The sequence below is a fragment of the Sinocyclocheilus rhinocerous genome, unplaced genomic scaffold (assembly GCF_001515625.1).
Source record: "Sinocyclocheilus rhinocerous isolate Xijiao unplaced genomic scaffold, SAMN03320098_v1.1 scaffold225, whole genome shotgun sequence".
Classification (NCBI taxonomy): Eukaryota; Metazoa; Chordata; class Actinopteri; order Cypriniformes; family Cyprinidae; genus Sinocyclocheilus; species Sinocyclocheilus rhinocerous.
Window position 1 is genome coordinate 2,154,322 of NW_015630532.1, and position 15,544 is coordinate 2,169,865.

The window sequence follows — 15,544 nt, forward strand, 5'->3', positions numbered from 1 at the left end:
ATTTAGAAGGTGTGTGCATCCGTGTCATCGCTATTTGACACCAGATGACACACACGATCTATGTGTTGTTTGTTTGGGCGAAGAGCACGCACGCGATGTCCTCGAGGGGGCAATCTGCGTGCACTGCGAGCGTTTTCCGATGAAAAAGCTCAGTTCTCGTTTGTCTCTCTTTTCGCGTAAAGAGGGGGAGCCATCTGCTTCCCGCGGTTCAGGACCCGCCGCTGCCGAGGCACGGAGGAGAATGAGCTCGTGGGGATCGCAGGTGGACCTGGCCGATGAGTTTAAAGAGGGGCTTTCAGATCGCTTTGGGAACGCCCCTGCGTGATCGCGTTCTGAAGCACGTGTCAAATCAGCCCAATGGAGTAGCGAGACGTCACGAGCGGGGCGAGATATCGTGGGCAGGGAGGAACACAGCGTTTGTAATGCCATTCGCTCGCCATAGATTTTTCATGATTGTTTTATATATGTTTGTGCGGACAGACAACAGTAAATAGACAGACACATACACAGAGCGCTACTGAAGAGCAGAAGCTGGTTTGCGCTCTGCCGGATGCGCTTTTATACTTTCTGGTGCTTACGTCACCCCGCTCGTGACGTCTTGCTACTCCATTGGGCTGATTTGACACGTGCTTCAGAACGCGGTCACGCAGGGGCGTTCCCAAAGCGATCTCGACGCAGCTTGAGTTCCTGAAGGGGAACCATGGTTACATAAGTAACCTGAGACGTTTTTTTTGTAAGAAAACAAGCAGTTAGTAAATGAATAGAGTTTTTTTTAAAGAATAGAATTAGAATAGAGATTGCTAGAGTTAGAGGGTCAAATAAAGATGTAAGAGATGTGTTTTTATATTTATATTTATATTTATTTATATAAATATAAATATTTATTAGATATTTTTTGTGTATGCTGGAATAAACTGTGACATTAGAACACATTTTTTATCTGTTACTTTCTTTAAATAATTCAATTATGCAGTAACATGATTAATAAAAAAGCTAAAATGACTTGAATCAATGTCAATAAAATAAGACCTTAAATTACCTTGCAGCAAATTGGGTCATGACACAGTTTACCTCATCGCATGAACTTCTTAAGATTTATTTAAAGATTTGGAAAAGGAACAAAATACCACCCAGTAACATCTTTGTTACGGAGCGAATGGTCAATTCTGATGATGAGAAGCAGATGGAGACTGGGAAGAAATAGACAAAGAATAGGCATGGTAACCAACGGAGATCATTGAAACATTACTGCATCTGGTCATCTAATCTGGCTGTTTAGTGTAGCACAGTGACAGCCCTGATCCTCAATTAGGGCTACAGATAACTATAACAATGAAGCACTCAAGTAACTCTGGGTAATGGGATTATGGTTTGCTTTCTTAGTGCTAATCTCTGTCCACTACTGTGGGAGGGGGCCTGTAAATTGAAACAGCAGACCTCTTTATTGAGTTATTAAAGCTGTTTTGTTAATAAACTTCTTGTATCAAGACACATATTTGCTTGAATTTACACTTCCACTCATTGCAATATATTCAGATTCTTATGATCTGGATTGGTACAAAAAAGCATCAGCTAAGAAGGCTAATAAAAAAATCTATTTTGACACACTGCACCTGGTGTTTATAATGTATTTAGCTACTTGTGATGTTGAATTAAATAGATCAAAGTGCATGTGGTTATGACAAAACAATGCCATGCACTCTAGAAATGTCTAATATAACATCTAGCAAAGTTATATACTCAAAATCTAAATTGATGAAAAATTGTTCAAAAATTGTTCTATTGACTCAATTAATTTAAGTTGTTACAACAAGACTAGGGCTGTTTTGAATTGAGTTCGATTCCGATTCCTGGTTCTGGAATCGATGGGATTCGATTCTAAGAATCGATTCCTCACCATGGTTTTCGATTCTTTTTCGATTCTTGTTTTTTAGATTGAAGGAACCTAATCTCACCATGACTGCAGGATATAAAGGTCACAGAAAGTAGCCTTCTCATAATATAAAGCTTTTTTTGTAACAATGACAATACATTTCTATAGCTCTGATTGATTTTTAAATTTTGTCCGCATTGCCCATTAAATTAGTCGTAGCCCACAGCTCAGCAGGGACATGTGTTTATCGCATGAATGGAACAAGACATGAAGTGTCTAAAATAAATGTGCACAGTTCAGCTGAATGATGAAGTTTAATTTAACTGTATGCTTTGCACAAAATTAACAAACTGTACACTGAAACAAAATAACCAGAACATTAACAACAACACTGATATAAGAGCTTGTGGTTGATATGTCAATCTGATGCGCTCTTGCCACTGATCTGTGCTCTCGATGTATTCTTTCAGAAATATCATTGGCCGATAGAAATATTTTTAAAAATAGCATTTTATTTAAGATGGAAATAAGATCAAGACCGTCGATCACGTCATGATCTATTCTGTCATGTAGGGCTCAAAACTCTTAAGCCAGTTCCACCGTAAAATAACCTCAGAATAATTTTTAAAAAACTGGTTCATTAAAACTATCTATCCGAAATAACCTTTTTGTGGAAACGAATCAGACTTCTAATCACTTTTAGCGAGCATGAGCTGAATTAATGGGTGCTTCTCAAATGGAAGGCTGCATCCTCAAACTCAGATGAGCATACTGACTCGTTTTCTTTCAGTTTATTTTCGTGAATTTAAACGTGTGCAGCCTCGTGGTTAGTGCGTCGACATATAGCGCAACTGCGCTCACAGTGACCCAAGTTCGAATCCCGCTTCGAGGTCCTTTGCTGATCCTGCTCCCCTCTCTCCACCCCAATACTTTCCTGTCATCTCTCCACTGTCCTCTCAAAATAAAAAGCACAAAAATCCACGAATATAGCTTTAAAAAAAATGTGTGCAGCCTTCCATTTGAAAGGCACGATAAGCTTTGTTGAACTGAAAAAGGCTCTGATTCCACATTTGTATGGAATAGATTCCAACCTTTGGAATCGACTCTCGATTCCCAACGCCTCTGAATCTATTCTTTTTGGAATAGATTCTTCTTTTTTTCTTTTTTCCCCAGCCCTAACTAGAAGAAGTCCATTCAAACAAATTCTTGTGTTGTTGAAATCAAACTGAATGCAATAGCATGTTTGCATGCAATATATAAAACTTTATTTTACTAAATGTAATGTATGGGACAAACAAGAGGTGACTTTTCACTGCACTGGCATTAGCAAAACTATTGCTGTCTGCCCAAAACCTCAGCACAACTCTTCTGCTCAATGGTAATCACACACAAATGCCAACATAACAGACACTCTAATAAATCTAAAGTATAACTTCACATTGCACACTAACAAGTATCCATTTTTACTCAAATAATACATAAAAGTTAATTTTAACATTTATTATTCTAATGCAGTTACATGCAGAGCATGTTGGTAACTAGGAATCTGCTGTCCAGTTTAAGTTGTTAGTATAAATTGAACAAGCAACAAAAATCATTTTTGAGTGCAGACTCCTGTAAGAACAGTTTTTGTTGTATATTCAAAATATATTGTAATACGTTCAAAATTGCAGTGTAAGAAAAAAGAAACAATGTCAGCATTTAGTTTGAATTTTGTGATTTCGGCTAGAACCTCAACCATGTTTTCTGTGCTTTCTGCATCATTATTACTATAAAGTAAACAAGCTTGAAAATTCCAATTTACAACCTTTGTATTCACTCATGAAATTGTTTCAGCCCAATAAATACAATATTAACACTTTATCTATGAGAGTTTTTCTCTTCAATATTGTCTTGGACTCTCTTGCTGCATTTCCCACGAACTAACATAGCTCTGTTTTGACGTAGTTTCAGACGTTTCTTCAGACTGAACATTTTTCCTTACACAATGGATGATGCGAGATAGAGATCACTGCTTTTCATCTTCTGAGATCTGTATAATTGACTGACATGAAAGCCCACAAATCCGTGTTGCGAAACAACATTTTCCCCATAATACCCATGAATTACTACATCAAGTTCTATGAAAGGATTCAAGGTTAGTGACTTGTTGCTATAGTCACAGATTGTAGATAGATGTGCTCTAAAACCAATTTTTCTCATATTAAAGGTCAAATTCACTTCAGCATAAAAATGATAGTTTCAGGTCTAGTGCATTTTCTGTGTGAGATCCTGAGATTCCAACATGGGTTAGGATTATATGACTTTCAACAACGTGTGAAAGCATCATTAGAATTCCCTTCTGACTCCAGCCACCCCATAATATACCCCTCCTAGTGCTCCAGGTCCAGTGCAAAAAATATGCCTTGGTTGCCATTGGTTACAAGAGACCACTCTGGAGCGTACTGGCTATTATGGACCATTAACTTAAGTGAGGCACTATAACCACAGATGCAATGGTTTCTGACTTACACTGCTTAACTAAAACTGACAATTTTATGCACTTAAAATATCTGATTTGAAAGTCAATATGTCTGAAATGCTCAAGTGAACTATTAAGGCTCTTGAAGCATGTGAAATGTTTCTTCTGATACACATGAAATCCAACTATAAATACTGACAGCATTTAAATATTGTCAGCCAGAAATCCTCATCTAAGGCCTACCACATTATATTTATAGATAGTTAAGTCACACTTAAAAACACATGAATGTCACTGCATTAGATAACAAAAAATTATTTAGACACTTATCAAGTGTAGCAGAACATGTGCAGTAGTTCCTCACAATAACTGCAGAGTAGATATGTGCGATGCCACATGGTTTGGTATTTTGTTATGCAATAAAATCCAAACATTTTAAAGTGTGGCTAAAGTTTCCAAATTAATCTACACTGATCTGCTTACCAGTGTTGGGCAAGTTACTTCCAAAATGTAATACATTATATATTACTAGTTACTGTCTTTTGAAAGTAATTAGTTACATTACAATATTACTGTCTCTGAATTGTAATGCGTTACACTACTTTTGAGTTACTTTTGAGTTACTTTCAACTGTAATATTATTACTTTTGTAATGCGTTACTCCCAACACTGCTGCTTACATGGCATTTCAATGACCATTTTAAGAGATTTTGAATTACCATCAGTTAAAATGATTAAAGTTAAACATAGTGAATGGCTAAATACACTTCAACTTATATCAACCATGAAGATTTACGAGGTCTGTCATGCTCCACTAGCTTTCATACCCATGTATGGATTTTCAGAACAAATACCAAACTAATACTGAAAGCGGCAACAAAATTACTGCAGTAATATCACTCCAGCATACCATCATATCTGGTAAAATCATACAAAATCTAGTTTTACAGAAAATAATCGAAATAAATGATGCCAAAACCAGGAAAACAACACATCCACCAAACAAACAAACAAACAAAACAAAAAACTCTTACCTTTCGCTTTGACCGTTCAGACTTCTTGGACATATTTTTCATTTTTTTATGAAGATGGTACAATACCTGCAATTCAAAGAAAATGTCACATTAATGCCTAAAAGTCTATGCCATTACTCATCCACCATTAATGATGAAAAAGCAGTGAGTGATGGCAGACTTTGTGTGGCTAGTGTTTTGACACTTCTCTGGAGAGAAATGACAATGATAAACTATAAGATATTACAGAATTTCAGGAAGTCATTCCAGCACTGCAGGGACACATTTATCATCATGGTCCTGTCCAACATTTACGCAAAATAAATACATTGATACACAGAGTAAACACTCTAACTCACATTAAACATAATAAAAGTAGTCCATGTTTTGTGGCAGTCACCTAAAATTGCTAAATAAAAGCCACTTGTAAAGTAAATGTTCAAAAACAGCATAAAATCTGTTGAAAGGTACAGCTTTTTTTCCTGTGTTGATGCATGGTTGACTACCCAAAGTAAAACAAATCTCTTATCTAAAAAAAAAAAAAGTATATTGCAGTCATAAACTACAATTTGTTACTTGCTACTCTGTTGCAAAGGGTTGCGAAGGAACATTCTTATATATAAAAAAAGAAAATCTGATTGAACAAATATAGTTTGAAATGAATCATAAAAATTTCTGGTCCAAAAGACATAGACTGTAAATTTATCAGCATAACAGTTAATTTTATTAACATATAGGAACATAAATGACTTTGTGTTGAAGTAAATGAATCAGAAAAAAACAAATGTAATTTCTACATTAAATAATTTAGTTCAGGCAAGAATAAAAAAAAGAGTCAATTCAATATTAGTACTCAATTTAAGCTTGTAGAATTTAAAGTTTGAACTTATAAGTATATTTTACTTGGAATTGTTTGTTATTTTGACAAAGATTGTTTAAGTAAATATCAAAGTCATGATCCCATTTTTCCCATCGTGCACTTGGGTAAGAATAATTAATAAGGTAAAATTATTTGCTGTTTTCGAGATGTATTTACACTGTTTTATGGTTGCTTTTGTTGTTAGGTTAAGTCAGTGGTTCTCAAACTTTTTACAGCGGCATACCTTCTGGGGCATTTAACATTCTTCTGCGTTCCCCCTCTCTTCCACTTAGACCACAGTCACACCTTTTCTATTAAAGGACATTATTTGTCCCCTTAAATTGATTTACATGTGCATTTTTTTTACCTTTATAGATGCAAAGATTTTCTATCTTTATTAACTGTATGTTATGTTTTATGTCATATTCTTAACATTCCCTTAAGTGTATTATTAATATAATAAATAAAGCAATAAATGATGACAAATAGAAGTGATACTTGTAGATTTAAAAATAAAACCGTCAATAGGTGGCGGCAAGTCGCCACCATTCATTCATTCATTCATTCAATAACGAAGCAAAATGTTGTAGTTATGAATGGGTTATTAATCACTGACTCTCCAAATCGTTCAAAGCCGCAGATTCGTTCACTAATGAAACACCGCTGTATGTTGCTCGGAGACGCACACCAGATGATACAGATTTCGTTGGAACTAGGCTATTATTATTTAGTTGCAAAATATAACAAACATGACAATATTCTGTTTAAAATGTAGGCTACTTTTAAAATGTTAAATGTTCACTTAATATGACATTTTTTGTTGAACTGTTGTAAAAATTGTCACATTTGCCATCGTTTGGATATTCAGGGAAATTTGCATTCTTGCTCGTATTTTAAACATGAAAACAATAACTCGCACAGGGTATGTGTCTTTATCGAAGAGAGTTTAAATCGATCTCAATGTACAGTGCGTGTCTTTGCTCTTCATGCTATTAAGTGAAGATCTACTTAAAGATACACTGAACAGCAGCGCGATTTGCTAAAGCAGCATATTCAGCGGCCATCCTATCACATGCACGCTGCTTGTGTGGATGCAGTCAGTTTTGACGGCTAAAGATGAGGTAAGCTGATTGGATATCACGTAGTTGACCGTTTACGGCACCCCCATTTTCCTGTTTTTACATTAGAAGCGGGCAAGCGGCATTTTGCTTGTCAGAAATACATGTTCGGTTTTAATGTTACTTTAAGTTTGGGTAGAATTAAATGAATGCCAAAACTCAAAATTTTGTTCGCGTACCCCCTCCGTCACCTCACGTACCCCAGTTTGAGAACCACTAGGTTAAGTAACTTGCTGTTTTGTGACATCTGGAGTTCATTTTTTACTCAAAATGACCCATTCATACTCAAACACTATTCACTGATTGTCACTGTTATTGTGTATTATGTGCCAAGTATTCAGGTCTCTGTGTTCATTCAGTTAATAACTATATTGAGTAACCATATTACCTTAAAAAGAATAACGAGCTGACTACTTGCTTACATACGTGATTGTAAGTAAACCTTATTGCCATTTTTTTCAGTGCTATGTTGTTTGAGTAAAGTTAACAAACCGTGACTGAGTGAAATGTACTTGAGTATTGCAAGGTAAATTTTAAATAATTAAGTAGAAATTACTCATCAGACTCTAACTGGCCACCTTAAATTTACTTATTTCCTTTGCTAATTTTACATAACTTAGTTACATAGATTTTACTTAATTCCATACTTAAATTTTACTTTAAAAATATACGTGCAAAAACTATGCGAGCACGCATTGATGCGTCTGGAAAATATATACTCTCAATTGGTCAGTGACGTCTGCGTGAGCTTTAGGCTACTGTTTAGGCAACTTTACCCAAATCTCCGAATCCAGGAAGTAAGCACACACCGAACTCTCTGTGTGGGCGCATGGCGACCTGTTGCATCCTTGACGTGCTAGGCAAAATAAAACACGAATGGTCCCTAAAAGTTCATGTGCTGCATTACCGCGGGAAGTAGGGGTGCTGAGTCGTGTAGCTCGAGAAAAATTAATTTTTTGTTTGCAACAAAAAATAAATAAAATTCATTTTATTAATTCTTATATTCTTTAAAATTCATTGAAAAAACTAGCCTTAAGCCTACGACATTATAAGCAAGAGTTAAGTTGAGTTAAGTTAAATCAAATTGACTGTGAAAGTCATTTCAACTTATTAAACTGACTTAAAAAATAATTTTTTGCCATGACTTTTTGATCATATTATTACATGTACATGTCTTCAGCAGCAAGCAATCCTGCATTCTCAGAACTGTATTATTTTGTATTATATTATAGCGATTATTTTGGTGTTTAATGCTAGACCTTTCTTATTCTTGTAACAAAATTAATGCTTAAGGTTGTAACACAAATAAAAAAAAAGTTTTGGGGATTTTCCCCTTAATTCAAATGAATGCTTAGTTTTTGGCTCATTAGGCTATTATTAATGAAAAAAAAACATATAGACTATACAATAAAATACTATTTTTTTTTAAATACACTGAACAAAATTATAAACGCAACACTTTTGTTTTTGCCCCCATTTTTCATGAGCTGAACTCAAAAAAAGATCTAAGACTTTTTCTATGTACACAAAAGGCCTATTTCTCTCAAATATTGTTCACAAATCTGTCTAAATCTGTGTTAGTGAGCACTTCTCCTTTGCCGAGAAAATCCATACACCTCACGGGTGTGGCATATCAAGATGCTGATTAGACAGCATGATTATTGCACAGGTGTGCCTTAGGCTGGCAACAATAAAAGGCCACTCTAAAAGTTGTCTAATCAGCATCTTGATATGCCTCACCTGTGAGGTGGATGGATTATCTTGGCAAAGGAGAAGTGCTCACTAACACAGATTTAGACAGATTTGTGAACAATATTTGAGAGAAATAGGCCTTTTGTGTACATAGAAAAAGTCTTAGATCTTTGAGTTCAGCTCATGAAAAATGGGGGCAAAAACAAAAGTGTTGCGTTTATAATTTTGTTCAGTGTATATTTTAAAAATAGTAGCAACAATGACATATAGTATATTCACTTATATTAAACTTAGAAAATGAATAAGGATAATATGTTTTACCCGCGTTGTAACACAAATGAATAATTTAGAGCGCTGCACGGGCCTCCAATCTAGGTCGTAGCCCAGCCCTTGCCCGACAGTTTATCAGAATTCTCGGCCCAAATCCGACTGGAGCCCGTGTCTTTTCTCTCTTCCCCATTATACAGCTGCTGTTGCAGTCATTAAAATAGTTCCGTTTTGTTTTTAATGGCAAAGTGGTTATATTTATTTTTGTTTCTTTGTTAAGTTAATTTAGAAATATGCTTGGAACATTTTTGTTTGTAAAATTCCAGTTTTTTTTTAATTATATATATAACGACCAAGCGGCCAAGGGCAGACAGTGAGTTGATCATAGCCTGTTTGATAAATTTAGCTTTCTCAAATCATCACGGCTTGAAATAAAATAAAATCTATAGATATAAAACACTTCAAGCATATTACAATGTTAGTTTAAACGTTTAACCTAGTTAAATGTGCGCTGTATCCCGAGAGTGCAAGCTAAAGCGCACTATGCAGGACATGGAGGCAACAGCACGATCACTTGCAGTGGAAACAACTTGAAATGCGCCGTCATTTTTGCTCATAAAGATAAGAGTAATACATCATTATACACCGTAAAGCAGTGGTTCTCAACCCGCGGTACGCGGGCCGCATGCGGCCCGTCACGAATTCAAATGCGGCCCACCGTGCTGAACACAATTTTAAAAAAATACTTTCAGTTTTACAATTCATTTTAGTTTTTACATTAATTTATAAATGTACTAAATAAATATAAGCTATAGCCTAATGTTTTTATGTAAAATAATTTTGTTTTTCATATATTATTTTCAGACATGAGCAGTACTCACATAGCCTAATTAACGTTACGCATTTAAAGTAACGACCAGGTGGCCAGCGCCAGAGTGAGCATATGTTTGATCAATTTAGCCTTCTCAAATCATCACGACTTGACTAAAATAAAATCTATAGATATAAAACAGTTCAAGCATATAACAATGTTTAAACGTTAAAACCTAGATAAATGTGCGCTGTATCCAATAGTTTGCGCAGATGGAAATGATATGCGTGCGGCCCGCAAGACTTGCACTTGGACCATAGTGTGGCCCGGTGGAAAAAAAGGTTGAGAACCACTGCCGTAAAGGGTCTACTTTTATTTGTGTGTACTCACAACAAAACGTTGTGTTTTTGTAAAATAAAGAAAACAAACAGGATGCCCTTTCTGCCGTCTTGTCATGAACAGGAGCAGAGCCGGCCCAAGGCATAAGCGAACTAAGCGGCTGCTTAGGGCCCCGTGGCCACCAGGGAGCCCCCAAGAGTACATGAAATGGCTTGATTATTTTTCGGAGTATCTATTTACACTAATAGCCAGCCTTGTTAGCAGAGGCTATTTACATTAACTCCGCCCACCAATGTGTGAACACTACAAAAGACAGCTAACAATCATCAGCTCCTGTGGTGCAGATGGTAAAACGTGTGACTTACTCATTTTGATGCGATCGACCCGGGTTCGAATCCGCCTTTTGGCGAACTTTTTTCTCATTTTCAAATTTCAGATCACATCAGAAAAGCATCTATTTTCAATGAAAATTAAGGAAATAATCAAAAAGTTACAAATAAAGTATCGGGTAGGTGTAGGGAGGGCTTTATTGTCCCAATAAGGTGGCATCCATTTAATAATTTGAATTAAAATTATAATTTACACTCAATACGTTATTACTGCATACTGTTTTATAATGTATTATAATACTGAGGTGCAGCTAACTGCCACTATTTGCAATAAGTAGTATAAATAGTTTTTGTCTTCTGTGTAAAAATAACTTTCCTGAGTATATATTTTTTGTAATAAAACAATTCTGTTTCATAAACTTAACATAACAGCTTAACATTATTTACCTTTGCCTACCTTTGGGGTCTTTGCTAGTATATTCCAATATCATTATGCCTCAATTAGTTAGTTATAGATTAAGAGTTGTTGTTTTAGATGTGTGTTTAATGATTTATGTTGTTAAAATAACATTCTTTTCTGTAAATGCATTGTCTGCTGGTTTATTTAGCTACTTTTCAGTACACCACATTATATACCACTTAGTACTGTAAGACTGAATGTTAAAGTGCAAATTAACACCTGACCACTCTTGTGGGTTTGCTACTGTTACAATAAAAAATCATAGAAGGGTAAAAACATTGGTGTGATGTAAGCAACACAGCTACAACAAATAAAACTGATAATGGGTGAGTTAGATTTATAGTGTGTGAATAATCAAGCATTGACAATAATCAGTTGTATTGGCGACACAGAGGGGCCCCCAAATAAAATTCTGCTTAGGGCCCCATAAAGGCTTGGGCCGGCCCTGAACAGGAGCGCTTCACTAAAATGAAACGAAACTCAGCGAATATTTGCCTCACATACATGATAAATATATCTATTGAAAGCTTCAAATTACTTTAAAACGAAATAATTCAAATCAAATATATAAACTCTTTCATTATATAATCCGTAAAGATGCATTTCTCTCTAAAGGCGCGTCGTCAACTTCATCTTTGAGACACTGACTCAGAAAACACTGGTTTATTAATAAATAATTCAAATATCTCTTTACTATTTCCCCCGACACATTCATGGTAATTATACTTTTTAAAAAAAAATCTCTGGTCGGGGCAGCCCTAGTTTTAATCCACTGTCTACTTGCGTTGTAACCCAAATAAATAAATTCTTGTTTTCCGGTTTTATTCCCTCCCCCCCGCTCAAAATACGTTCCCGCGGCTATGGTGCTATGGCCACAGTTTTGCTCATGGTGGATTATTAAACTCATTATAATAATCACGTGGACACGAGCTAGAGGAAGGAAGGAGTAAACAAACACGCGCCAAGTAGCTTTCATTTAAAAAACATTTAATAATTTCTTAAACGCTCATAAAAACCTTCTCATTCCCACACTTTAAACGAGAAATCAGTTGGTTCAAAATGAATGTAGAAGTGCTCCCTCGATAGTTCTACAAGAAACTTGTCTTATTGTCGATTCCTTACCTTGGCATAACAGCATGTGATCAAAACCAACGGTAACAGATACCCAGTCACGAGAATAGTCACTTTATAAGTGTGCTTGGCCATCCGTTCGGTCCATATCTCCCAGCAGAACGTGCTATTGGGAGCATTGGGGTGATCCGTCAAAATTTGGTGCTGCGCAGCCGGGACTGCAAAGATGAAGGAAAGCATCCAAATGACACAGACGCCAATGAGCGCATTCCTCCGGCTGCGAATGCACGGGGACTTTTTGGAGAGCACCACGGCAATGTACCTGTCCACCGACATGGCCACAAGCGTGAAAATGCTTACCAGCATGCTGACCATGACAAAATAGTGCACAAATTTACACAGAAAAGCCCCGAAGATCCACTCGGGAAGAGAGTATATGGTGGCCTGAAACGGGACGCAAAACAGGAGGAAAGATAAATCTGCTATACTGAGATTTAGGATGAAAATGTTAGTGGTGCTTCTCGAGCGCCTCGACTTTATTTTCCCAATGACAACCATCACTAGAGTGTTTCCAATGATACCCACGAAAAATATACATCCAAATATGACGGGCACAATAACAACCTCCGGACCGAAACTGTCGGTCGTGTGGTTCGTGTCCTTATGCTCCTCAGTCCAAATTTCCGTTTCATTTCGGGATAACCCCATGTTTAGCCTACAAGGATTCAATAAGTCCGGTCGAAACAAAAAAGCACAAGTCCGTTCAGAAGCACAGAACAATCATCCCCCAGTTTGATTTCTAATTTTCTCAAGTTAGCGCGTACTGACAAATCTTTGGCTCATTTGTGGAGAACTCCTGAAGGCTGGGAAATGCACCGGCTGGGTGTGAAGCACTAGTCAGAACGCACATCATACTACACTGGCGCGTACTCTTTCCCGGCAAGGAGACGCTGGGGCACTGACACACGCTCAGTGCGTAAAGTTTCCGCCCGGAAGCGTTTAAAACGACCCTGCGTGTTGATTTGGCCATGATCGATTCAGTGTTATAATAGTAGAGCTTCTCTGCAGTTTAATTAACCTAATAACTATTTTTCACTTGTCATAAAGATAACTATGTCGTTGGGTCAAAGAGCACTGTTTGTGTTTGTCATTATGAACTTGGCTTCATCTAGAAATATGTCGGAGGACCTTTACACTTGTTCTCACATTATCTTAAGGTGTCACGAATCACGATACAGATAACCTCACTCCCTCGCTTGTTTGTAGGTTGCATTTGATCAGCTAGGCTACAACTGCTGAAATACACAACTCACAATTAAAACATATTTTATTAGAAGTACATACTTTTCATTCCACCCACACAAATAACCTTAATAAAATGACGCAAGACTGTTCAATGAACTCAATAAAAGAAAAATATCCCTAAACAGTTTCCTGGATGTTATAGCAGCTGTTACTGTGATATGTTCTTGTTCTTGTTCAGCTTTATTGTCCTTCTATTAAAATATGAGATTACAGTGCAACTCCCTTTAGTGCAATTTAAAAAACACATAGTACAACATTAAAAACACAATAGAACATTACATAATAAGTTATTGAAAGTAAAAAATGGTATAAAAATATAAAAATAGCAGCATGACCATAAATAATTAATTAGTTGTTGGATTATTTAGTGTTCTTATGGCCCATGGGAAGAAACTGTCCCTGAGTCTGGAGGTTCGAGTCTTAAAGGGGTCATATGATGCGATTTCAAGTTGTCCCTTCTCTTTGGAGTGTTACAAGCTCTTGGTGCATAAAGAAGATCTGTAAAGTTGCAAAGACTAACGTCTCAAATCCAAAGAGATATTCTCGATCTGTAGCGCCTATAGGGCAACTGATCAGATAGGTGGTGGGCTGGGTGGGAGGAGTCTGACATGATGGACCCGGCCTTGAGGCAACGGGAGCTGGAGATCTCCTCTAGGGAGGGCAGAGGGCAACCGATGATCTTTTGCGCTGAGTTAATGACCCTCTGTAATGATTTCTTCTTGTCTCCAGCCAAACTCCCAGCATACCACGCCGTGATGGAATAAGTGAACACACTCTGGATAGTGGACTGATAGAAGGACACCAGCAACCTTTGTTCCAACCCGCTTTTCCTGAGTACTCTCAGAAAGTGGAGGCGCTGCTGGGCCTTCTTTATCAGTGCTGTGATGTAGGTGGTCCAGGAAAGAGTCTCTGAAATATGTACTCCAAGGAACTTAAATGATGTCACTCTCTCTACACAATCTCGATTTATGTGGGGGGCGGGGCTTTTGCGGCATTTAACACCAGATTGGTGTTAAATGCCGCACCTCTTCTCTATATGCCGTCTCATCCCCTCCTGAAATAACTTTATAATTTTATTTGTGGGGTTTTATTTGTATGTTTTCTATTTTTAAAATATGTTCCTGGGTACAGTTCTTATTGTTATGCAAAATGCTAGTTAACCTGAGATTTAAAAGCAACACATTACCGTGAAGAGGTTGCAGGTACAGTGATATCAGGGGTTCCCAGTCAGTCTCACATGGAATTTTGACACCCCAAAGTCTATTTCATAATTCATCTTATTCTGGCCAAGAATTGTCTACATTAACAGTAAAGCTGTAGACACTACAGGATTCGAGGCTTCTCAATTAATTTGGACCCCACAACACAGCAAACCTTTCCAGTTTGTGTTCTTTGAGTTCAGCCAAGAGGTCAAGCTGTGACATTTAGTTGCTTTAAATGTCCTTTCGCTATGTGAAATTGCAGGTTGAACCATGGTACATTGCCAAAAAATCTTCACATGCACTTTTGCTTTCAGTCGACCAAGTTCGTATGTGCACCTATTAATCAAATGTTCACAGCTTACAGCTTATAAAAATGACTGATCAACAATAGTGGCCTGCTATGGATGGTATTTTTCCAAATTGAATTAAATGTCCATAAGCAGTGATGTGTATTAGTAATATCAAGAGATGGTGTTTCTTGTAATACTTTGTATTTTGTTCTCCAAAAGTTACAGAGCTGAGAATGACTTCACCTGTAATTCCATCAGGACCTGAAGACATATACTTTTGAGACATTTAATAGATTCCATTACTTACACAGTGATGATGAGCTCATCAGTGCATTTAATTTCTGCAGCATCAGTGGTGTTCAAGTCATCTAATGAATCTAGCTTCCTCACAGCAACTGAAAGTACAGTATATGATGAAAAAATGATAGCAAAAGTAAAAAAGGCCACCGACATC

General features: G+C 36.8%; 1 protein-coding gene across 1 annotated transcript in view; it reads right to left on the minus strand.

The window, feature by feature from the left end:
• Positions 1-13,242, minus strand: part of galr1b (galanin receptor 1b) — a 39,969-nt gene extending 26,727 nt beyond the window's left edge. Inside the window, exons 1-2 of the mRNA XM_016552910.1 lie at positions 12,345-13,242; positions 5,369-5,434 (exon numbers count right to left, since the gene is read on the minus strand). Of these exons, the coding sequence (XP_016408396.1) occupies positions 5,369-5,434; positions 12,345-13,001 (723 nt within the window). The 5' untranslated portion in view covers positions 13,002-13,242. The remainder of the gene's footprint in view (positions 1-5,368; positions 5,435-12,344) is intronic.
• Between the last annotated feature and the right edge of the window lie 2,302 nt (positions 13,243-15,544).